Source organism: Lithobates pipiens, unplaced genomic scaffold (genome assembly GCF_037356315.1).
Source record: "Lithobates pipiens isolate NorthernLeopardFrog02 unplaced genomic scaffold, aLitPip1_a1.2 Scaffold_18, whole genome shotgun sequence".
Classification (NCBI taxonomy): Eukaryota; Metazoa; Chordata; class Amphibia; order Anura; family Ranidae; genus Lithobates; species Lithobates pipiens.
Genome location: NW_027507758.1, coordinates 172873261 through 172900240, shown reverse-complemented (window position 1 = coordinate 172900240; position 26980 = coordinate 172873261). Strand labels below are relative to the sequence as shown.

Here is a 26980-nt window from a genome sequence, read left to right as displayed (position 1 = left end):
AATTTAGCTTTTTGCCCATAACCACTGCATTTGGAGAGGAGTCAACAAGGTCTATGATGAAAGGTACACAATTCCTATTGTGAAACACAGATGTGGATCACTGATGTTTTGGGATGTGTGAGCTACAAAGGCACGGGGAATTTGGTCAAATTGATGGCAAGATGGATGCAGTATGTTATCAAAAAATATTGGAGGTACATTTGCATTCATCAGCCAAAAAGCTCCACATGGGACGTACTTGGACATTCCAACATGACAATGATCAACAACACAAGGCCAAGTCGACATGTCATTGGCTACAGCAGAATAAAGCGAAGATTCTGGAGTGGCCATCTCAGTCTCCTGACCTCAATATCATTGAGCCACTCTGGGGAGATCTCAAACATGCAGTTCATGCAAGACAGACCAAGAATTTACAAGAACTGGAGGCTTTTTGCCAAGAGGAATGGGCAGATTTACCATCTGAGAAGATAAAGAGCCTCATCCACAAATACTACAAAAGACCTCAAGCTGTTAAAGGGGGCAATACACAGTTAGTAAGAACTGGGGTAAGTAAACTTTTGATCAGGGTCATTTGGTTAGTTTTTGTTGTCATTATAATTTAAAAAGAGTACACACAGTTGATTGATAATAAATGGCTTCAGCCAAACACTAACCATGAGTGAAAGAAAAGTTTTTGTGTTATCATTCATGTTCTCTGAAAAATGGCCATGAACTCATAAATTCTGCCAGGGTATGTCAACTTATGAGCACAAATGTATCTTATTGTTTTGATGGTATTATACTATTGCAATGGACATCTGGGATTTTCATTTATCACATTTATTTGTAAAACAATGTAATATAATATACGGAAAGCAAATATGTCTCTTCATTCCTTTAAATCTCTATAATCCTATGAATGCATTTACTTATTTCTTTCACATCGATGTACTACACTATACATTTCTGTCAATCTGGTAACCTTATATCAGTCTATAAAGATTTAAATACACTTTCCGTAAATCTATTGTGAGTATAACCTGCCACACACCATATTACCCCCGTCAAATATGATATACTATCCAGCTGTGCTTTTTTATTTTTTTATGTACGAAGATCAAGAAAATCTATGAAGAAAGATGTAGAACTGTACTACACAATGACAGCTCCATGTGAATTCTAACAAAGGATCCAATGAGCAACTCTGATTTAAGTTAAATAATCTAAAAGCTTGCTCTACATACCACATTTTAAATTATTAGAACAAGTAAATAGAAATGTTACCAAACAGTGTATAAAATGTCATTTAACTTTACATCATAGCACTCTTAAAGAGGAAGTAAACCCTGATGAGTTTACTTCCTCTTTTTTTCCCTGCAAAGGTAAAGCATAATGGACTACTATGCATCGCATTAGTAGCCCATTATGTGTCACTTACCTGACACAGGAGCCAGCGAAGTCGCGCTGTCCCCTGTAGTCCGCCGCATCCATCTTGCTTGTGGCGTCTCGCAGCTCCGTCGCTGTCATTCGGCGAAGCCGCGATGACATCACTCCCGTGCATGCGCATGGGAGTCGACAAATGCGGCAGCTCCATTTTTGGAACTGCCGCGTTCAGTGCGCCTGCGCGCCGCTGTCTACGGCGCATGCACCGTAGACAGCGGTGCCTGTCTTCAGGCAAATATCTCCTAAACCGTATAGGTTTAGGAGATATTGCTTGGACCTACAGGTAAGCCTTAATCTAGGCTTACCTGTAGGTCAAAGTGGTTTGTAAGGGTTTACAACCACTTTAATAACCAATTTAAGAAACATGTTTTTTGGCCAAGATCTTCAATTGTATTTTGATAAAGATCGTAAAGCCCACATATAAATCTATATTTATGTTAAGAGAGTTCTTGGATATCCAGGAAGAGCATTCAACACTGGAGAGTGCACCAAACAAACTTTTCAGTAATGACTTCAACAATGTTCACTGGTTAAGAATGCCAATGTAGCAGGGTACTGCTATGATGGGAAACTGACAAAGTTGCAGAAAGCAAACAGGAAGAACAGTGAGCATTTGTCAGACAGAACATATGATGACCATCCAATCCCAAGCATTTGGCTACCTTGATAGATAGGTGAAGCTGGCCATACATTTGATGTTGGATGTGGGAATCCTGCCCACTGTGTCATTGTATTCTGACAGTGGAATTCCCCCACAGTCAGAATACACTGATCAAATCCAGGGGTGTTATGTATATGCACCAAGTGTATACCCAAAATATGGTGAAATCATTCCAAGAATTTTCTAAAGGTTGTTTTTGTCAGTTATTTCCAATTATGACACGCACTTCATGCCCAGCAAAAGCAATCTCCACGTTCACTTTATCAACCAGTTGTCCTCAACATGGTAATTAAGGTAATGTCTAAACAGGGAAATGTTTCCGATATTTATGTAAGTTTACTTGCCTCCCACCAAAATCTATCCCCCCTTGCCTGTAAAGCCAAATGGGAAAAAGATGTGGGGAATATCTCCCCAGAACAATGGGAATTCATTCTTGTAATTCCTAGTATCTCTTTTTTTATCAAATTTTAAAATCTTATCACAACTCTACATCCTTTATAGGATGTATTGGACACCTGAATAGCTGTATAAATATGGTCATAGAGACTCTTCCCTATGCCCCAAATATTTGGGAGAAGAGGGGAACACACTACACATGTTTTTGCACCATCCTAAGATAGTTTGTTACTGGCGTGGTATAATGACATAGTCGGTGTGGTGTTCAACTATGTGTATTGTCTGGCTGCAGTTTTTGGACAAGAACACCCTGCTGTCTATGGCCATAAGTCAACTGTTATCCAATTGACTGCTTCCAATTGTTATCTAATTGATCAAATGGAAATTTTCCAATAGGACCATTCATGAGAAGTCAATTAATAGATCAAATTCTCATGAACAGGAACGGTCATAGACGGATCGAAAATTCAGCCGATTCTGCAGGAACTGGACAGATTTCAATCCATGTATGGCCAGTTTAACACATAGGAAGAATATCAAAATCTCTCATTATACGCAAACTGTTTAGATATGTATAGAAAAATGTTAAGCTTTGAGGCAGTCAAAAATCGCCTGAACGATGTCATGGTTAATGAGAAGCTGACGGCTGTTCTTTCTGATCCGCATGACAAATTCCTCAAGGTTTGGCAACCTTGGATTACAAACCATCACCCTTCTAGGTTTGACGTAGCATTACTATCATTATAGGACTCCTGCTGTACACGCCCCGTGGACCCCTTACCCCCCCTCTTTGTTTCTGCTCCTCTTCACCCCCTGCCCTCTCCCTTGTTTCTCGCTATTCTTTTTCCCATTTTCACATCTCTATTACTTCTTCCTTTTCTCCTGACCTCTTTCCCGCTATGCTCTTTCTTTTTACACTTTTCTCGAGGATGCTAACCTTCAGGTAACAATGTGGTGTATTGCATACTCCCAATACAGGTTCATAAACACCCAGGATGTTCCGGGTTTCTGATCATCTAATTTCTAGACCCTCCTTATTTGAGTCTAGTTAGCGATCATTGCTCCTGTTTCTTCTATACTGATGGAGGCCGTTAGGCCCTGATTTGCTATGTATACTAAATATTATAATGCTCTGGTGTAAACCTGTTCTGTTGGCATATATGACAATAAAACTTTTATAAAAGAAAAATGTATCACAATAATAAGTTGTGTATAGGTGAAAAGTGTTCTTTAGTATGACATGCATGGGCTGATTTACCATCAGATAACATCTGTAGATATACATATAGAATTCTACACAAGAGCTGCTCCACATGCATAATGTAGAGAACAAGGAACTGTTGCTGGTTTTGTATTAAAAAATGAAGAGTACAAGGTTCATTGTCTAATTAGTCACACACACTTCATTTATGTGGGAATTAATAGAATATTTAAGTACAATAACTCATAACAATACATGACAGTAGTGAATGAATCTATTCCCAGCAGCAAACTCATTACTGGGCTTGAAAGAACAAGAATAAAAAAAAAAACAAGAAAGGAGCAAACTAGTTATTTTTGAGTTGGGGCATGCTTAGCAATGCGTTTAAGATTTAACTCTCCTGCCACCTTTTTTACTGTTACACTTCCCCTGCATTAACACTATTGTTGATCTGTTTAGCTGATAGATCCATCAAGAACAGTTCTACCTAAAAGAAGAACTCCAATTAAATTTTTTTTTTTTGAGTACTTAGAAAAGGTTTACAATCTCCATTAGTTTTTTTTATTCCTGTCTAATAAGAGATTTCCCCTTATGTGCTGTCCTGGTAACCAAAAAGGTAGTAAGTGGAAACCATACAATATGAAAATAGAGGTTGTAACTTGGCCATGCTACTAAAAATGGTTTTACTGCTGCCTGTTTCACTCCAGTGGGGACTTTTTTTTAGTAATGTTTGTATGTTCCATTTGGTAGATTTCTCCCACTTCCTGTGTAGTCTGGAAATATTTGGTTCCCCCTGGTTCCTCATTACCTTACTTTTCTCCCAGTGGTGTCATCACATCTTTTTGATTCTTTATGCAATACAGGCAAATCATGACTGGTAAGAAGGGCTGGAAGAGTGCTGTATGTAGTTTCCTAAAAATATTACGGCACTCTAAGTACTCGGTCTTGGCCCTTGATGCAAGCAGTGGCCTGACTCATGTTAGGAATCATGAAAATTACAAAGTGCCTTGATGGGTGGATATCAGTCTCAAGTAGTATGAGTTTTGAGGCAGACCGTAATTGCATGCAGACTACCCTAGGTAACACCCACATATGATGCTGATTCTCCATGATTGACAGAACTGAAATACTATAAAAGAAAGGGGTGGGTCAGGGGAAGCCAGGCTGAGAAGGAAAGGGCTAGGTCTTTTTAAACTTCTTCCAGCCAGGAAATGAGGGATACTCTATTTGACTTGTGGTAGCTTCTAATACAAACTGTGTAAAGCTCACTGTGTACAGTGAAATCACAGTAAGCATTTTCAGTACAGGATAGTTGCCTGCACAACTGTGTAAGGCTAAAGATGAGTCTGGAGCTCATCTTTAAATCACAGGAAACAAATGAACCAGCACAGTGGAGTAAGTGAGCATGTCATGATCTTTGTTGAAGTGATATTAACAGCGATGTGAATGTTATCCCTTGTATCTGAGCTGAGTAATCTGAGGGTGGAGCATATTTCCTTTAGCCTATTTCACTACAAACTGATTGGAAGTCTAACTGGCAAAAGGTTTGTAATGTTCACAACATGATTTTAAAAATAATCTATCAAAGGGTATAGCTACAGTGCCTTGCGAAAGTATTTGGCCCCCTTGAACTTTTCAACCTTTTGCCACATTTCAGGCTTCAAACATAAAGATATAAAATTTTAATTTTTTGTGAAGAATCACCAACAAGTGGGACACAATTGTGAAGTGGAACGAAATCTATTGGATATTTTAAACTTTTTTAGCAAATAAAAAACTGAAAAGTGGTGCATGCAAAATTATTCGGCCCCTTTACTTTCAGTGCAGCAAACTCACTCCTGAAGTTCAGCGAGGATCTCTGAATGATCCAATGTTGTCCTAAATGACTGATGGTGATAAATAGAATCCACCTGTGTGTAATCAAGTCTCTGTATAAATGCACCTGCTCTGTGATAGTCTCAGGGTTCTGTTGAAAGCGCAGAGAGCATCATGAAGACTAAGGAACACACCAGGCAGGTCCGTAATACTGTTGTGGAGAAGTTTAAATCCGGATTTGGATACAAAAAGATTTCCCAAGCTTTAAACATCCCAAGGAGCACTGTGCAAGCGATTATTTTGAAATGGAAGGAGTATCAGACCACTGCAAATCTACCAAGACCTGGCCGTCCCTCTAAACTTTCAGCTCAGACAAGGAGAAGACTGATCAGAGATGCAGCCAAGAGGCCCATGATCACTCTGGATGAACTGTAGAAAACTACAGCTGAGGTGGGAGAGTCTGTCCATAGGACAACAATCAGTCGTACACTGCACAAATCTGGCCTTTATGGAAGAGTGGCAAGAAGAAAGCCATTTCTCAAAGATATCCATAAAAAGTCTTGTCTAAAGTTTGCCACAAGCCACCTGGGAGACACACCAAACATGTGGAAGAAGGTGCTCTGGTCAGATGAAACCAAAATCCAACTTTTTGCCCACAATGCAAAACGATATGTTTGGCGTAAAAGCAACACAGCTCCTCACCCTCAACACACCATCCCCACTGTCAAACATGGTGGTGGCAGCATCATGGTTTTGGCCTGCTTTTCTTCAGCAGGGACAGGGAAGATGGTTAAAATTGAGGGGAAGATGGATGCAGCCAAATACAGGACCATTCTGGATGAAAACCTGTTGGAGTCTGCAAAAGACCTGAAACTGGGACGGAGATTTATCTTCCAACAAGACAATGATCCCAAACATACAGCAAAATCTACAAAGGAATGGTTCACAAATAAACGTATCCAGGTGTTAAAATGGCCAAGTCAAAGTCCAGACCTGAATCCAATCGAGAATCTGTGGAAAGAGCTGAAAACTGCTGTTCACAAACGCTCTCCATCCAACCTCACTGAGCTCGAGCTGTTTTGCAAGGAAGAATGGGCAAGAATTTCAGTCTCTCGATGTGCAAAACTGATAGAGACATACCCCAAGCGACTTGCAGCTATAATCGCAGCAAAAGGTGGCTCTACAAAGTATTAACACAAGGGGGCCGAATAATTTTGCACGCCCCACTTTTCATTTTTTTATTAGTTAAAAAAGTTTCAAAAATCCAATAGATTTCATTCCACTTCACAATTGTGTCCCACTTGTTGGTGATTCTTCACAAAAAATAAAAATTTTATATCTTTATGTTTGAAGCCTGAAATGTGGCAAAAGGTTGAAAAGTTCAAAGGGGCCGAATACTTTCGCAAGGCACTGTATCTCTTTAATGATATTGATTTTTTATGACCAAGGTTTAATGACACTGTCATTTTTTTCATAGAAGAGTAGATTGCAAGGGAATTAAAATGCATTTGATTGCCATTCCTGAACTCTCTGTTCTTTATAATTTAGAATCCTAGGCATCAAGGATACCCTCCATCCCCTATAAATTATAGGTTGGTTAAGGAACCCCTTTACTAATAATTATAGGGAATATATGGACATAACAGTGTTTGTTGTGGCAAATAAAGAATTTAAGGGGTTTGATCATGTCCTCTTGTTGCATTCCCATTGTATTTATCCTGTTAAAACAAGTTTCTTTAGTCTCCAGTTCACATATATGGACTTCCAACCAACCTTTGTAAAACAAATTGCAAACAAATCAAATATTTGATCTAGGAATCAAATTGACAAGTACTAGTGGTCCAGATTTACAAAATTCTGGCTTGGAAAAATTGCAGCCATCAAAAGAAAGCCTCAGACAAGCAAAGAAGTCTCTGATATATTTTAATACAGAGAGCACACTGATTGATATCAGTGTCTTGATGCAACAAATTAGATTTTATATACTGTATCTTTTTAGTGTATATTCCACATTAAAGTTGTTTATCAACAGTTCCTACTGTTGATTTAGAACAAACAAATGTTTGGATAAAACTTTTGGGTCAAGTTCATGGCAGTTTTGCTTTCTTCAAATAGGATGTTGTATTAATTTATAGGATTTCCAGTAATATTTTTACTTTTTTCTTACTGTAAGTTAGCATAATTCTTTATGATGGCTGACATTTCACTTTTGCTGTTTTAGAAAACTGGAATACAAATTGATAAATGTTATTCAGGGACACTGGCAGAGTAAGATAAAAAAATAATATAATCTCAAAGCACAGCAAATGTAAGCCTCTCAGAGCCAGAAAACCACTAAAGCCGCTTTGACTTACATATAGTCAAGGCCAATTTGTGTCCTCAAACAAGAATTTAAGATGTGCCCCTTGCATTACAGAACATATCTATAAAATAGATTTTAAAGGGCTGCATGGCCAAATTGTATGAAGTATTAATTAGGAAAATTAAATAAGTCATCGATTTATCCCTGAGTGAGTTTTGGAACCACTATATACGTTTATACTTTTATCATTAAATGTAAAAAAAACACAGATGAAGTTTAAATTAACACAGAGGCTGGCCAATCACAGTATGATCTGAACACATTTCGTTTTTGTGTTCATGAAGTTGATATAAACTTGTATAGTACTTAAAAAGAAATTAAAGAAGAACTGCAGATAAAACTGCAAAAGAAAGCTGGAAATCTCCTGTTCATATAAAAACCTCAACTCTGTGACTTCTTTGAAACTTATCGACCCAAATAAATAATAAAAAACATTGTGAACACTGAAAGGAGAAACATACAACATTAACATTTATTGAACACATTTAAAATAGATTAAAAACAAATAACCACACCCACAATATTGTAAATACACTAAATAGCCTAAGTTCATATGGTGTAATACCAGACATGGACAGTGTACTATTAACCCAAACCCAAAAATGTCTCGCAAAAAAAATTTTTTTTTGAGGGAGCATGCAATTGGCATGCTGACTGCAGAAATGTCCACCAGAGCTGTTCCCCTTCAATTGAATGTTCATTTCTCTACCATGAGCTCTCCTAAGGCATTTCAGAAAATTTGGCACTACATCCAACTGGCCTCACAAACGCAGACCATGTGTAACCACACCAGCCCAGGACCTCCATACCCAGCATCTTCACCTCCAAGATCGTCTGAGACCAGCCACCCGGACAGCTGCTGCAACAATCGGTTTACATGACCAAAGAATTGGTCTGTCAAAAACCATCTCAGGGAAGCTCATCTGCATGCTCGTCATCCTCATCGGGGGTCTCGACCTGACTGCAGTTCATCATCATAACCGGCTTGAGTGGGCAAATGCTCACATTTGATGGCGTCTGGCAAAAATTTTGGAGAGGTGTTCCCTTCACGGATGAATCCCAGTTTTCACTGTACAGGGCAGATGGCAGACAGGGTGTATGGCGTTGTGTGGGTGAGCGGTTTGCTGATGTCAACATGGTGGATCAAGTGGCCCATGGTGGCGGTGGGGCTAGGGCAGGGCTCAAAATTTCAAGTCCTGAGCTACTAGCCAGGCCTCAAGGGTTACTCGCCACCAGTTGCCCCACCCAACCCTGCCCCTAAACACGCCCTCATAAATGATCTCATTAAATAACACTTAAATGTTTTATGCAGAATTAAGTTCTAAAAATAAATATTAACAATTGTATCTGTGCCCACTGATGCAGCATGCCTGCTCACACCAATGTAGCCTGCCTGTGCCCACCAATGCAGCCTGCCTGTGCCCAATGCAAGCTGCACCCACCATTCACCATGCAGCCTGTGCCCACCATTCATTTCAATTTCTGTGTTCCCGCTGCTCAATGTCATATACAGCCCCGCCCCCTGGCCGGGGAACTTTGATTGACAGATCACCCGTGACGGGGATTGGACGTGTGATCTGTCTATCAAAGTCCTGGGACCAGGAGGAGAGGCTGTATCTGACATTGAGCAGCGGGGAACATGGCAATGTGAAATGAAACCTGATATCCCCGCGCTGTGCTCTGAACACCCGGGAAGCTCTCGCTCTCTCTTCCCCTCCGCGATCACTGAGAGGACTCCCATTCCACCAAGGCTGCCGGCTGTGCTAGCCCCCTCCCTCCGCACCAGGCAGCCCTTCCTCGCCAGGCCTCAAAATGCACTTGCAAAATGCGAACAGGCAAGTGCAATTTTTGAGGGCTGGGCTAGGGTATGGGCAGGCGTATGCTATGGACAATGAACACAGGTGCATTTTATTGATGGCATTTTGAATGCACAGAGATACCATGACAAGATCCTGAGGCCCATTGTTGCGCCATTCATCCACGACCATCGCCTCATTTGGCAGCCTGATAATGCACGACCCCATGTTGCAAGGATCTATACACAATACCTGGAAACTGAAAACATCCCAGTTCTTGCATACTCACCATACATTTCACCCATTAAGCTTGTTTGGGATGCTCTGGATCGGCATCTATGACAGCGTGTTCCAGTTCCTGCCAATATCCAGCCAATGAAGAGGAACGGACCAACATTCCACAGGCCAAAATCAACAACCTGATCAACTCTATGCGAAGGAGATGTGGTGCACTCCGTGAGGCAAATGATGGTCAAATCAGATACTGACTGTTTTTCGGACCCCCCCCCCCCCCCCAATACAGTAAAACTACACATTTTAGAATGGCCTTTTATTGTGGCCAGCCTAAGGCACACCTGTGCAATAATCATGCTGTCTAATCAGCATTTTGATATGCCACACCTGTGAGGTGGATGGATTATCTGGGCAAAGGAGAAGTGTTCACTAACACAGATTTAGACAGATTTGTGAACAATATTTGAGAGAAATAGGCTTTTTGTGTACATAGAAAAAGTCATAGATCTTTGAGTTCAGCTCATGATAACTAGAGATAAACACAAAAGTGTTGCATTTATAATTTTGCTTGGTGTATATATGTATACATATATTCTCTCACCTCTATGCACGAGTTGCCAGCATATGTGAAGACTTAAAATAAGTGCATCTCCCTCTCACCAGCCTAAGCCTGATTGAACCACATGTAGTATTGCTAAGGGGTTCATACCATCTGGTGAGTGAATACTCAAAAGGGGGTATGCGAGCATGGGTCACTGTGTTGTGTTGGCGCACTACTGCGCTTTAATTATTTCTTTGCACCGGCGCATCTTTGGAAGAAATTCTGGGACTAAGCCCTTGTACACACGGTCGGACATTCCGACAACAAAATCCATCTGATTTTTTCCGAAGGATTTTGTCCGAAACTGGTGTTGCATACACACGGTCAGACAAAGTTGTCGGAAAATCTGATTGTTTGGAACGTGATGACGTTCGTTCGTTACAACAGGACTACGTTGCGGCTAGTAGCCAATAGCTTTGGTCTCGTAATTTGATCTGAGCAAGCATGGCACTTTGTCTGATTGGAAAAAATCTGATCGGATTTTGTTGTCGGAAAATTTGAGGTCCTGCTCTCAAATTTTTTCCGTCAGAAATTCCGATGGAAAAAGTCAGTTAGAGCCCACACACAATCAGATTTTCCAACAATATAATCTGATCGGACCTTTTCCGTCAGAATTTCCGACCGGGTGTACAAGGGCTAAGACATATATCACCTTATGGACTTTCACTAGTTGTGTGCTTATTGGCTGATATTGGACTTTGAAAAGGGTTCATGACATTAATTTGTTATTTGCACTTTTGAATTTGCACTTTATTATGTCATTGCACTGTGGTTTATGATATAATAATGTTACAAGATTTTTTTTGTCCTAATTCATAATATTCATCCATGCTACCCAGTGTGAATTTTGGGATATTCAAACATTTATTGGTTCACCGAAATACTCTTCAATATGGTAAAAATAATTGACTCGAAGGATAAAAATTCCATTATGTTATATATATATATATATATATATATATATTCAAAATGCCTTGTATTTCTATGTGACCTGTCAAGAGCCACATATTGTTATTTTTATATCTCATCAATCTATTTATTATGTTGAGTGTTGATACATTACATGCATTCTTCAGTTACAAAAACAATGTATACCAAGAACATTCCACTGTTTTAGAACATTGTATGTAGAGCTGACATCAAACTAAGCTTCTTGCCTAATGTCAGATGTCTGCTTAAACAAAAATGCTGAGCAAAAAGCACAGCACTGTAATGCATTTAATAAATAACTAAAGCCAATCACTCACATCTTAAAAATTACATGAAATGACATGCTCATTATCAATGAGAAATTAACATCAGTATATTGCAACACAATGGGCAGTCAGACCCAAATGGCTTTTTACCAGAATGTTATTATATTATGTATATACTGTATACTGTCAGTGCAATATACAATCTTTTATTTTTATTTTGTTAATATATATATTTAGTTTGGGATTACTAATCAGTTGAAAAAGCCTTTATATCATGATTTAGCGCCCTTGGCTCTGGTAATATTTACTGGATGTTTTAATATCATGTGCCACATTTTTACATTTAGGGGTTTACCTACTAAGGGAGAAACATTCACTCTGGTATACAGTATATTTACCATAAATGCCCAAATACATTGAGTTAAAGTAGAACTATAGGCAATTTTTTTTTTCATTTTGGATAGAGAAAGTAAGGCTTGAAACCCTAGTCTGTTTTTTTTGCCATCTGTGCCCCTGTGGGGAGATTTACCTTTGCTTTCTGTCCGAACGTCAAAACAGGAAGTGAGAAGTCCCTACAAATTAAGGTAATCCATTGGTGCCCTACAGGTCACCAGAACTAGTTCCCTCATTGGAAGATTTTCTCTTTTTTCTTGTTGTGTTGTACTTCCAATCAATGATAATGACTTAAAAAGCCTTCCTTGGACCCCACCGATCTTAACAACCTATGTCCTATCTCCTTGCTCTCCTTTTCCCCTAAACTCCTTGAATGCCTGGTCTACAACCAATTCACAAAGAATAACCTTCTTGATTCCCTTCAGTCTGGATTTTGCCCTCAACACTCCACAGAAACTGCTCTCCTAAAACTCACGAACGACTTACTAACAGCAAAAAAAAAAAAATACACTACTCTGTACTCCTACTTCTGGACCTTTCGGCTGCCTTTGATACAGTTGACCACCCTCTCCTCCTCAAAAAACTCCACTCCTTTGGTCTATGTGACTGTGCTCTTTGTTGGCTCTCATCCTACCTATACCACTGCACCTTCAGTGTCACTTACAATTCTACTTCCGTTCTCTGTCAGGGTCCCCCAACGTTATGTTCTTGGACCTCTCCTATTCTCAATCTACACCTAAATATAATTTCTACCCTGACGACACCAAAATCTATCTCTCTACCACTCAGCTTACAACATAAGTCTCCTCACGCATCACTAATTTACTGAGCGATCCCTAAAAAAGTTATCTCTTCAAAGAAGCCCATCCTGCCCTCACTTAACAACTGTTAAGAGGGTGAATCTCCCTAAGGCCCCTTTCACACTACCACAACTTCAAAGTGATACGATTTTGCCGCAATGTCAAATCGATGTTTACTGCAATTTTAGGGAATGCCTGTGTAACCCACATCAAAGTCAGACCAAAGAGGGGACTACTTTGAAATTGGCACGACTTGAAGAAGTCGTACTAATATGAATGGTAGTCATTGGAAATCATGACTTGTCATATGACTTTGCAGTCCCAAGTCATAGGACAAGCCATACAAGTGTGAAAAAGGCCTAGAAGGGACACCTACAGCAATAAAACCTGACATGGGTTCTAATCCTTCTCCACGCTATCCAAAACTAAAATACAAAGTTTTGCCTTTAGTTATGCTTATTATCTTTCCAGATTTTCCTACAAGCAATTAGAAGTCTGGGCTGAAACAAATCTTTACAGCTCTACTCTTTACTGTCAATGTGACCATCTAATAGTTAATGAGGTGGATTTACTAAAACTGAAGGTTGCAAAATCTGTTGCAGCTCTGAATGAAAACTAGTCAGCTTCCAGGGGTTTTTTTTGGTCAAAGTTTAAATGAACAAGCTTTAGAAGCTGATTGGTTACCTAGCACAGCTGCACCAGATTTTGCACTTTCCAGTTTTAGTAAATCAACCCCATTGTGTCATGCGTTCAATACTCTGTAGTTAGAGCTGAGTGAACAGATTGGGACATATGCTTGAATGGTCAGTATTCTTGTATGGCCAGCTATGAAAAATGTTATTATTCGCCCTATGTGCTTAGCATGAATGATAATACAGACAACTAGCTAAATACACAGCTAAAGGCTCATGGACATGGCCATAATGAACTAATATCTAAGCAGGATCTTGCTGGTAGAAGCTATAAGCAAGATGCTGCTTAAAAAAATACATCTTATGTATTTTTTTTATGTATCAGTACATCCTTCCATATAAGCACACATTTAGTTGCATACAGAGCAATAAAGTATTTCTCCCATTGATTAGCTTATATGTACGAATGTACCTGCAATTACACACCTTTAGATGGGTCCTTGTGTGTAATAACTGACCACAGAAGGCGATTTTTCCATTTTGATTTTACTGATGTTAAATGTGTGCATGAAACCATGCAATACAAAACAACTGTTTTGAGATCTGGAAATGGATTCATGCGCAAGGGCCCTAAAACTGTTTACTTATAAAACACGTAAACAAAAAAATAACATTTAGGGTCCTTTCACACGGGGCGGATCGGTGATGATCCGCTCCGTGGATATCCTCTTGCTCAGCGGGGATCGCTCCGTCGATCAGCATGGAAAATGTCCCTGCAAGCCTGAATTCAAATCTCTTCTGGTATGGTACATTCTGTATAAAGACAGAATTCAGGCAAATACACCAGTGAAACTTAAAATTGAAAGTAATCATAAGTAATGAGTGCCATTTATAGACTTGCCTGGAGTGATTCCTTAACATCCACATGTTGAGAACAAATGAAAGATCTCACGATTTTGTTTGGATACACTTTATTAAACACAGCGGCGCGGAAACTAAATTACTTCTGCAATGCAGCAGAAGAGTTGTAAGCTTGCATAATGCCACACATATTGTTAATAATTTGAGGTACCGTAAAAATTATGCAGAAGTCCAAAGCTGTGATTATCATTTATGAAAAACAATTTGGTTTAATGATATGCCAGAGTGTGTATTCTACAAGCACTAATTACTTCATATCCATTACAAAAGCATTGCATTTAAGAGCTTTAAAGGAATCATAAAGTAAAACATTAGGTACCTGAATACTATATAATTACATTGAAAGTGAAGATTATATTTGCAAGCATATCCAAATTTTCACATATCAGCGATGTCCCCTACTGATGTGGCAATACATTTGTCTTTTGTTTCTTTTAGAGTGGTTATAAACCTTTCATATATCCAGTGAAGTGACTGGCAGGTGATACACAGAGATGAAACAAATCTTCCTATACCTGTTTACCTGCAGTTTTCTCTTCTGTACATCTGCTTAAGGTGTTGAATTTATAAAGCTTATCTAAGCTGTCAGAAAAAAAAAGGGCGGCGAGCTAAAATTAAACATTGCAGATTTCAGTGAGGAGAACTCTTATGCCGCGTACACACGATCGGAATTCTCATTGAAAGGAAGCTCTGATGGTTTTTCCGACAGAATTCCGCTCAAGTTGTCTTGCCTACACACGGTCACACCAAATTCCGATCGTTGAGAACGTGGTGACATACAACATGTATGACGGGATTAGAAAAAAGGAAGTTTAATAGCCAGTAGCCAATAGCTTCTGTCTCATAGTTGAATCTGAGAATGCGTGATTTTTAGCGTGTCAGAATTGCATACACACGATCGGAATTTCCGATACAAAGTTTTTCCGTCGGGAAAATTGAGAACATGCTATCAATTTCGGACAGCTAAATTCCAATGGAGCATACACACGGTCGCATTTTCCAATGAAAAGCTCTCATCTGTCTTTTTCTGGCCAGAATTCCGATCGTGTGCACGCGGCATTAGAGCTTATTGGGGGGAAGAGACAGACCCCCTTCACACAACACACAGGAACGGAGCTGAGGCTGTCAAATACAGGCTGTGTGCTGGAGATTCTCCCAGTCACCTTTTTATTCTTGATGTCATGAAAACTTGTCAGAAGGGACTCATGCAGATAGCATAAAGAGGTGGCAACGTTGTTCATATTTCATGTCTGTGGCTCACATCCACTTTAAATTATCTATCATATATCCTTTGTCAGCATGGCTGGTATCTTGCAGCCTTTTACACTCCAATAACTGGTGCACTTTTTTTTCTCATGGTGAGTTTCCTGATGGTGATACCAGGGGGCCATGCCTGTGTAATATGCATTGGCACAACTGATTGTGTCTTCATTGTTCGAACGTTGTCACCCTATAGTATGGTCTATACACGAAGCCTTGATGACATGATAACCAAGCATCATTTTAATGAAAGCTGGAGAATTAAAAAATAATTAAAATGATTTTGGAAATTAAATATAATAAACATATCAAAGTTAATATGAGATTTGAAGGCTCATGCACACAAGCACTGAGGGCCGCACCTTGTTAAAAAGTAGTGAATTTCTGTGCCCGGGAGTCACAGGTGTTTGCATAAAAAGGCCAGCAGCATATTCAAATCAATGGCAAGCTGGTGCAGAGACTGTAACTATATAACCACACATGTGAGTGGTAAAATGAATATAGAAACAGATGAGTATCTTGGTTATGTCTGGGTTTTTTTTCGGGGGCCCTATATTTTTATACTTCAACACACCTTTTCTTTGGATTTTTTTATTACATTTTATCTGATTTAAAAAAAAAAGCTTCATGTTTTCTTTTTATGCTTTTGAATTTTGTTCAAACACCTATTGTACCCTACATAACTACCTGCGGATATAAATTGCATCACCCTGAATTGAAGAAGTGGCAATATAAAGCAATGAAACACACCACTGTTTTTTTGTTTTTTTTCCCTAGACTCCTGACTTACAAGTTCTTGTGCTTTCATGGGTTTCCCTGCACTCCAAAGGACAATCTTGTTAGGTTATTTGGCTTATGCTTAGATTTGCTCCAGTATGAGTGGATGTCTGGATGTGAGATAGGGACGTTAGGCTGTAAGATTCTTGAGGGCGGGAACTGATCCAAATGTACAAGTATGCAAAAATTCTGTGTAAATTGTTATATAATATTCATACGTTTGTTAGATAAACCCCCCACTAGGCTAAAACACATACTTGAAATTCTAAAATTAGGCTTTGCTTGAATACCATTAATACTTTTAGTAACTGTTCTACTTGTATGCATATTAAACAGATGAGCACAACATACATACGTGTGTACAGTGGTTTCAATGGAACATGTCACGGCAACTATAAGGCTGGGTTCACACTAGTGCGAATTGGATGCGGGTTTTCTCCGCCTCTAATTCGCATGACAGGAGATTGTGAACGTCTCTCTATGGAGCCGGTTTGCATATCTCCATTGCGGCTGTGGAGTGGCTTGCACAGAGTCTTGTAAATCTTTAGCTCCATTTCAGGGCCGCTTTCAGGCTAAAATTCACCCCTGAAACAAAACAGGGATGCATCGGACTCCTGCTGTAAGCCACATCCAGCTTAGATGTGAACCTAGCCTAAAAAAAAAAAAAAAAAAAAAAAAAAATGATGGATATGATGAGTAGTGAAAGTAATATTTCTGATCATGTTTGTCAGCATAGCTAACTCACAGGGCTAATTTAAAATGCTCAGCTTAGGCATAATTTAAAGACTGTGCGCTTGCACAAAATCTGTAGCTCATTTACAGCATGTTTAATAAAAAAATCATCTCCCCACATAAAACAAGATGTATACAACTCAGGCACTGGTGGATCAGTTATGTACAATCAGGGAATTGCCTCTGCAGACATAAAACAGCTTTAGTGTTCAAGCGACATGCGAGAACGTTGAACTTGTGTTTTAAGCTGCATCTGGAAATGTTAAACACAAGTACAAAAGAGAAAGTCTGAAAAAGCAAGATGTAACATTCCGAGAACCCACTAAACAATCCAACTGTCAATGCATTTAAAGAGAAAGCAAAGGTGAAGACACATTTTTGTGTTGTAGAGTAACTGGTTACTTTGAAAAATATTATATTATATTGTCCACTGAATTCAACCTTGTTCGTCAGGGCAAAAAAAAAAAAAAAGGTTTGCAGAACATCGCTGTAATTCATGTACAATTCTACTTGTTTCACCTCTGTAAGTTTAAAAAATGTTTTAATCTTAGCAGAAACACACTTGGCTCCAAATGTCCTATTGGGTGGACAAATTGTCTTTTGCTAAACTACAGACTCATCTCCACAACATAGAGATAATGGGGATTATTTACTAAAGGAAAATTCACTTTGCACTGCGAATGCACTTGGAAGAAAAGTCTCTGTAGTTCAGAGGGGGACATGCAAGGGAAATTAAAAAAACTGCCTTTTAGCTTGCACATGATTGGATGATAAAATCAGCAGAGCTTCCACTCATTTCAGATCTACCCTTTATATTTAGAGCGACTGCACTTCCAAGTGCACTTGTAGTGCAAAGTGAATTTGTCTTTTGTAAATAACCTCCTATGTTCATATATAGAGAGGTTAATAGTGCAATGCTTGATAGCAACTACTTAATAATATATCCTCAGGCAAGGTAAAGTGAATGGTTCAAATATCAATTTCCTTCTCCCATCCTTCAATTATTATCAATAGTCCTGCATTAATCCACTTGTAGTGCAAAGTGGATTTGCCTTTCGTAAATAACCCCAAAGTGTTTCTTAGTCCTCCATAACAGAGTGAACAGGACATCTCTTAATTTCTGTTAGGGTCACACTTCGTAGACAGCAATAACAAAAATATTTCAATAAAATATTTCAATGCTATATTTAATTTTGCAAAATGATTAGTCACTGAACGTAATAAATAAGGTCAAGCCATGCATTCCACTAAACAATTCAAGTGCTAGCAAAAATCTTTTTTTTTTTTATTCCCTTGCACTTAATTGGTATTCAAAATGAGCACTGGTTCACTTTATTTACTAACTTCTCCTTTTCAAGGTGAACATTCACTTTGCCACACAAAGCCTCTACTACGTTAATAAATCAACCCCTGTGATTTTAGAGGCAATTTGCATTTTTTTTTTAAATCAGTGCATAGCATTAGGCCTTTATAATTTCAGCAATAATTCCTATATATTTATAGGATCACATGGAATGAATGAAATGTTCTTATGTTTGGGAGCCAGCCAAGAGAGATTCCAGCATCAGTGCTAAATACTGTAAATTAGATAATGAAGGTTATAGGCTGTCTGCATGGAACACAGATAAGGCCGCAGACACACAGCTCAATACTGCTGATCACAACATGTTCAACAGATTGATCCTGAGTACATCTTAATACAATCAAGGTAGGTACAACCAAACAGTAAATCAGTGGACTTGCATAAATAGGGAATTTCAATTTGCTCACCTTCCCATACTATATCATGTATTTCTTTGTTAGGGTCCATTCACACCGTTCATTGTGGTAATGCACATTACATTTTGAATGGCATGCAATGCACCACCATTGGCTTGTGATGTGCTGCAAAAACTGCAGGTACTTTTTTGAAGAAAAAAAAACCCACAATTGTATGGATCCTGGAAGTGTTGTGAAAAAGGTTCCTATACCATATTAAATGAGGGGAGGTGCTTCCAAAACTATACATAATATTTTTTTATGCAAGTTTCATTGTCAGTGGATTCACAGAAATTGTTTGACTGAATTTTTGATGTTATGCTTGTTTCACAATGCATATATTCTTATACCTGTCAGCTTTATTGCTTAATTGACAAGCTGAAGGCAAAAAAGGAGACGTTGGATTCTCAACTGCTGATAAAGGAAACACATTTGTAACCCACCTGGCTGTGCAGTGTTGCAGACGTGTATAAATCACAAGACTGGATGAACAGGTTAAAAAAACTCCTTTGGAGGGTAACAGTATATACAGTATACTGCATATGTATTTAAAAAAGTATAACTTTAATGAACGTCTGCTTTAAAGTAGTTGTACACCCTGTACAACCACTTTTACCTACAGGTAAGCCTATATTAAGGCTTAACCATAGGTGCTGTAAATATCCCCTAAACCTACACAATTTAGGAGATATTTACAATAAAGCTGTGTTCCGATGTCTACAGCGCATGCACACTTTAGAAAGGGCAGATCGTGACATTTCTAAAGGGGCCATGCTGTGAGTGGGTCTCGCACGCATGCGCAGGAGTGACGTCACGCGACTCCGGCCAGTCACAGAGCCAGAGTTTGTGTCCTCGGAAGGAAGAGGGGTGAAGATGGACACTCGCTGCTAGTGGGGACAGCGGTGACATCGCAGGCTTCAGTTTCAGGTAGGTGACACATAATGGGCTACTCTGTGTTGCATAGTAGCCCATTATGCTTTACCTTTGCAGGGAAATCAGTGTTTACTTCCTCTTTAAGAATGTTCACCAAAGAGTTACAGAAAATAGTTCATAGTGAGCTCAAAAATAGTTAATGAAGCTCCTTATATCGCATTCAAGTATATACACAGCAAACGCTACTTTCAGAGGCAGAATGGCAAAAAAAAAAAAAAACTCTTGAAAAGGCTGAGTTGTGTGCTTTTAATAGATAATCACATCCCATTCCACTTCCATTTAATACGATGATGAATAACCTTGTTAAAGTACTACAAAAAAGTCTGAAATTAATAAAACTATAATATGTCCGCTCAGTACTTTTTGCCCGGAGTTTGCATTTGTTGTTTGCAAAGTAGCACACTGTATAATGAGATTTGTAATGCCCGAGACAAAAAGCAGAACAGGCTTAATCAAAATTTGGTTAACTCTTCAGAATAAAATTTCACTAGCCCTCATCAAATTCATATTGCTTTCTCTTGTGGTGCTTTCAACTTTGCAAGTCTATGTCTGGAATACAAACACAGAGTTTTGCCAAAAATCAATTTATAGCAGTTGTTTGATTGATGCTGAGGAAATACTACAAATTAGTATTACCCTTCACCAAAGGGGAGCAATTCTCAAAAAGGAAAGGGAATACAGAGATCTCTTCTAAATGTCTGCAAGTAATACTCAATGAAAAACTGTCTCAAGACAGTATTTTAATTGTGTTTCATATAGGTGTGAAGCCAAGACCACTAACCTCTCAGAATATTATTAAATAATACTGAAAACTACTGCTCACTATCAATCATTTTTTAGCGTGTTTAAACTCACTTATATTAAATACCTGACTGGTTTAAAGACAAACATTTTTATTCTAACTGGGTGTCTAAATAAAACAAATGTTCTAAGGACAGGTTTACATGGATCAAAAGTCAGCTGCTTTAACAGGACTGGCAAATTTCAATCCATGTATGGGCAGAGAGATTGTACAGAAGTTGATCTACCGGTTAACTTCTGTACAACTGACATGTCCGATTTTCCCCACTCGATCAGCTCTGCAGGCTACAGCCTGCAACACTGATCAGTGTATGCTGACAATGGGTTAGCCTCCCTTCTGTCGCAATACAATAGCTCAGCACTGAGGATTCACTCATCTACCTCAAATGTGTGGATGGGGAACTGGGCCAGTTTTTTGTTCATTCTAGTTGAACAAAAAAACGGATTCCTTCATGGGTTGCCAAAAAAATGTGTGATCCACAAAGAAATATAGAAGGACTATGTCTAGTAAGAAAGGTGATAATTCTTCAGATACTTTTCCAACCCTTACTTGACAATATCCAGGTCTAACTGACTGACATTGGAATATTTTTCAACAGATAAAAAGACTGAAGGCTCTAAAGTGGTCTATTCTCTTGACCTATCTGCACCTCATTTTATTTATAGTAAAAGATTAAAATGTTCTCATTAATAAAAAAACAGCATTTTTTTATTTAGTATTGCATAAAAATTGAGGATAATGTATTTAAAGTACCCTTTAGAAAAGAAAAAAAAAATTAGTCCAACCTCGCTGGCCCCCTATCTAATTAAGTTTTAAGGCTCCGAGGAAAAGTTACAGGCCTGTCTAACATGTGGAAACGTCTGGCAAACAATTTTCTTAGGCACTGTAGAGGAGTGACCAGTCTTGAAGTTGTAACCCTCAGTGATGCTGAGGCAGCTAGTTGGAGAAAGGATCCATGTGAAGAATTAAGCATAGCCTTCAATCTTCGATTATAATTAGAATCATAAGCCAGGCACTTGCTCTCAGAAGAGAGAGGTTGTCCATCACCTAAGTACACTAGCAAAAAAATGAGGATTGGGAGTAGGAAGTGTTACAGTATATAGGCTGTCCTAAAAACTATGTTTGCCAGCGTCCTTACCTGAAGGTGGCAGCATATAACCTGTGGTCAAGACCTAAAGGAGCCTGTACTGTACAATAAAGAAATCAGGTTTGACTTGCACAAAAGTGTGACTACATTGATTTTCAAAAGTTTACTAATAAAAAGATTAAATTAAATCTGCACTATTACCTAAGTAAAAGACACTGGAACATATAAAATTATTAATGCAAATTCCTAATGTTTATGCAGTGTTTTATGTGGCATTACCATTTTACAGGTGGCTAGCCTGCATGGGTCCCAGTTCTTTAAGAACATACCATGGCCCCAGAAGTCCTCATTTGCCTGTTTCTAGTCTCCAGCTAGCAAAAAGAGGCTCTATAACATGCTTCTTAATACTCCCTGCGAGACAATCAGACAAAGAGCAACATAATCTGCTTTTATTCTACAGTAGACACTAAAGCCTGTCAACATCCTGCATCTGCATAGGCAATGAATTAGCCATTACACGATGCAATTTAACTGCTAAGCAGTCAATACCCTTATAAGCATAGGAAACCTACTTGAAACCTATTTTAGAACCATCAGGATATCTACATATGAAACACATAGGGGTTTATTTACTAAAGGCAAATCCACTCTGCACTACAATTGCACTGCAAGTGCACTTAGAAGTGGAGTCACTGTAGATCTGAGGGGAGCATGCAAGGAAAATAAAAAAACAGCATTTTTGTTTGTACATGATTAGATGATAGAAATCAGCAGAGCTTCCCCTCATTTCAGATCTACACTTCAGATCTACAGCGACTGCACTTCCAAGTGAACTTGCAGGGCAAGTGTAGGGCACTTGTAGTGAAAAGTAGATTTGCCTTTAAAAGACATTCCAAGAACAAGGATATTGTGGATATGTAGGCCACTTACCATATTCAATTTGACCGAAGAAATAAAGATTATAAAAAGTGCTTTTTCCTACAAAAGGTAATGAGATAATTTACTAGAAGAGGTAGAGGCTGTTTACATAGAAAAATGAATGTCTGATTGTAAAAAGTGATTGTACTTAGCAAATTTAATGTTAGTAAATAAGGTTAACCTACATTCATTTTGAACACTCAATCATGTGCAAGGGAATTTTTTTTTTTAATAGGATTTTTCTAGGCTAGTCTGGGTAGTCAGTAAAGTAAACACTTTTCTAAATTTACTTTGCCAATTAATAGTCTCTAGTTCTTTAGTAAATCAACCTCACTGAGTATTTGAAGTCAAGCTTCTGACACTTACCTTGCAGAAGTCATACTGTTGTTGTACAGTGGGAACATCTCCACCAACTGGCATTTGCTTTTTTACCTCTTCATTTCTGACATCTAACCAACCAATCAGTTCTTCCAAGGATTTTAGCAAGCGATTCCATTTATCAGCACTTGCCTCCAAGTGGGTTCTGCAGTGACACATATCAAAGGTCAAAAGTTATACAGGTCTTCGCAGCTTGAAACAGGTTTATGATGACCACCAGTCTTGGTGGTCTGGAAAAGTCTGGCTTGTAAAATTCAAAGACTGTTATAGTAACCTAAACTAAAGAGCTATAATTTCACATGTGTCTAGAGGACCCATCAGAATAAAAAAGGAAATACAAAGACGTTAACTTCTGTACATCAATTTGTTTATTTTGATACCTCAAAGCTAGCAAATAGTGAAATGAAAAGGCCTCACATAAGAATGTTCAATGTCAAATTTCATGAATTGGGACAAGTCAAACATTCAGCTACTCCAACTTTGGGAGTAGGAATTAGACTGCTTTGTATGAAGTGGACAACACAGTACACATCTGTTGATCAGGTAAGCATCTTTAAATGTGTTACAGTGGGTGAAGAAAGACATCCAACTAAAACCCATAAGTGGTTAACTAACAAAAGTAGAAACTCCAGTTTACACCTGTGCAGCAAGTTGCCTTGAACTCTGTTTCAGCAGTTTCTCTTTCACAAAAATGTTGCATAGGAGAAACAAGGACAATTGATACATTTTTTAAAGTCTCTGTACAGTAAACTGATCTCAGGATCATATAGGAGAAGGTACAATTTGGACGTACTGTCATTTCCTTTTGTGCTATTTATACAACTATACACTTTATAGTTTTTACAGGATAAATTATTTGTTTCTTAAGTTGAATCCATGCTAACCATTATACAGAGTACAGAGGTATATCCTTCTTTTAGGGCACACTGGGCATTTGGCTTGCATGTGTTTAATCCTGGCATTTTTGAGTGCCTGGGAGGCACTGGTGCAGTGTCTAGCTTGACTGACTGCAGATTCTCAAAGCCCATGACAGACTTAAATATGGTGGGGCTGAATGCTGCGCTGAGTGTTACTTAAAACAAAAGTTTGGGAATTGAAAAAAAAAATCATACTTACCCAGATGTTTACAGCACCGATCCCAGCTGCAGCTGTCCCCCATTGCCTCTAAGACCAAGACCTGAGCGTTCAAATACTGCTGATCGCTCAGCTCTCAGTCCTCAGGCTGCAGAGAGTCAGTGACTGTCAATCAATTGCTGAGAGGCTGAGACAGCTGCCAGTCTAGGCTTCTAGGGAGATCCAGAACATATAGTCAGGATCTTTTTCAGTGCCTAGACTGGCTCTGTGACATTAACCCGCTGTCTGCTCAAGGTGGGTCACAGGTGTGCAGAACTAAATGCATTCCTGTGACCCACAGGAGATGTATAGCCAAAAAAGCTTTGGTCATACTTCTCGTTTAAACAAAGAAAGATTATGTTTAATACCTTGATGCCAATAAAAAAGGAAACATGTCTACACTAAATGGCATTAAAGCTACTAAAAGTCATAAAGTCATAAGCTATTTAGTTTTCAAAAATTGCTAGCAGAGGATACAAATGCACTGAGTGGCAGTAATGAGACACCATCCGGATGACACAATTTAAGCATTATGAAATACAGTACCTCTATCTCCGTTTATAAATATCTGACTAAGGATAATGATCAGTAACAGCTACTCTTACCATTATTTCTGCATCACTATGTAACAAGCTGAACTTTATAAAGGAACATTTTATTGCACATTCAAAACTGCTCTCAGCACTTTACCTCTCAGATTGAAAGGTGTCAAGACAGCCTTTGAGTACATGGATTTTTTAGGCTTTAAAAGCTTCTCACTTTATGAATGAAAAAATTACAAATATTGATCCATTAAAGACGATATAACCAAGCTGAAAGGCCATATCTGTTGCTATTTCTGTCTGGGAACAGGAATTTCAATTTGTATTATGTAAGTTACAGCAGTCTATTTAACCATCTCTTAGCACTCCAGACTGCCAAATTAAGCAAACACTGACTCAGTAATCACACGTGTTATGTTCCACGTGCCATTTATTTTGAAGGAGTAAATAGACAAAGGTGTTAAAAGCTTTAGAAAAAAAAAAAAAAAAAAAAAAACGAGAGGGATATTGGATCTAGCCGATAATACAAACAATATTACAAATATACTGGCCTTATTTATAACCCACAGCCTTAAAATATTTTAGTCCTTACCACAACTCCTATTTGGGGTAGATTGGTGCAAACTAACAGGTCTAGGCAGAACCCCACAAAATGCAATACAAAGCTTATGCCTCTCAGTTATACCCAATTCACACCACTATATTTCAAGTGAGGTGCCATTTTTGGGCAGTGCATTTTAAGTGTCTTATACAATAGTCTATATGCATTTTACTTGCGTTACCATTAACAAAACAAACCACTGTATCCTCTTTACTTTTCACTGATGATATGGGATTTTATAGTTACATTATGGAAGGTGGGGTTTAACCTCCCTGACGGTATAATTATTTCAGATTTTAGGTGCTGAAAGTGGTACAATTATTTTGCATGGAAATTTGCCTTTTTATATTGTAGTCCTGTAATTCTTAGGCATAACTCATTGAATCTGTACAAACCAGAGTCTAGCAGACATCCCGGGTATGAGAAAAGTTTGAAAAATTAAATCATAAATTATAATATAATAAAGAACTATAAATAATTATACCAAATAATAATATAATAATCATAAAAATGATTCAATAATGTAATCAAATCAAAAACACTGAAATTTGCTCAGTTGCAGAATTGTCACTGTCCATGATAGATCAAGCGGAGGATGGCTCGCTCGTACAGCGGGGGGACATCGCTGGATCCAGGGGACAAGGTAAGTAAACTCTCCCTGGATTCAGCGTTGCGGTCCCGAGTCTGGCTTGGGGTTACCGCTAATGGTACAAAATTATCACCCCTAGCCAGACTCGGGAATACCGCCAGGGGGGTTAATGACAACTTGGAGAGAAGTTTGGAGTTCATGTAAATTCTAATTTCCATAAAGAAAAACTTAAATTGAAAACCCTCCTTACTCCCTTGGTGCCTGATGCACGTAGCTGGTCCTATGCAACTCTATTACCGCCCCTGCTAGTTGTTATAATGGCCATGTGACCGTGCTGATCAATGGTGATCTTTATTGAGCTTTCCTTCAGGGACCTGGTTCCTTAGAAAAAAAGAGATTCTCCAGTCAGCAGGGTCAAGTGGCAGCAAAACCAATCACACATGCCACTGCCTGTATTATGATACTGCGTGTTACTGCAGGCTTTTAAAAAATGCATACTTACTTCCCCATGAGGTCTAGTGCTGCCTTCCTTGTATCCACAGTCTTTCCAGCTATTTTCTTTCCTGTGCCATAATCTTGGTCATTTCTTGATCACTCAGCCAGTCCCCTTGATGAAGTGTCATTGCGCATGAGCAAGGCTAATGGACTGTAGGAAGATTGTCTTAAAGCCTCCTAGGATGTGCGGCATTTATCCCAGAAAGCTGCTGGAAGGGCAGGGATAGGTGAGGAAAAGAAGTGGGGCCGAGCAAGTTCGATTTTCTGAGTGAAGGTCTACTATAAAGCTGGGTACACACTACTAGTTTTTTTTTTTTTCATTTAACCCAGCAGGTTAGCCAAAGACAAAAAAGTGCTTTTACTGGAAAGAAAGTGATCACTCAAAAGTATGTTTTTTGGTATTGCTGATCTATGCCCTAGGTAAAATTAGATTTTCAATGAAATGGCAATTTTATTGACTAAACCTGAGAACAAAAATTGAATATATTGTTGATTACCAGATCTTAGATATGGTGGATACATTGATTTTCCTTTTTAAGTGAAGTACATATTTGCCAAGAAA

General features: G+C 38.6%; 1 protein-coding gene across 12 annotated transcripts in view; it reads right to left on the bottom strand.

Moving 5' to 3' along the window:
* Positions 1 to 26980, bottom strand: part of UTRN (utrophin) — a 945243-nt gene that overhangs the window by 274219 nt on the left and 644044 nt on the right. For all 12 annotated transcript variants that reach the window (XM_077486405.1, XM_077486408.1, XM_077486406.1 and 9 more), the window contains one exon: positions 23067 to 23223. In XM_077486405.1, the coding sequence (XP_077342531.1) occupies positions 23067 to 23223 (157 nt within the window). The remainder of the gene's footprint in view (positions 1 to 23066; positions 23224 to 26980) is intronic.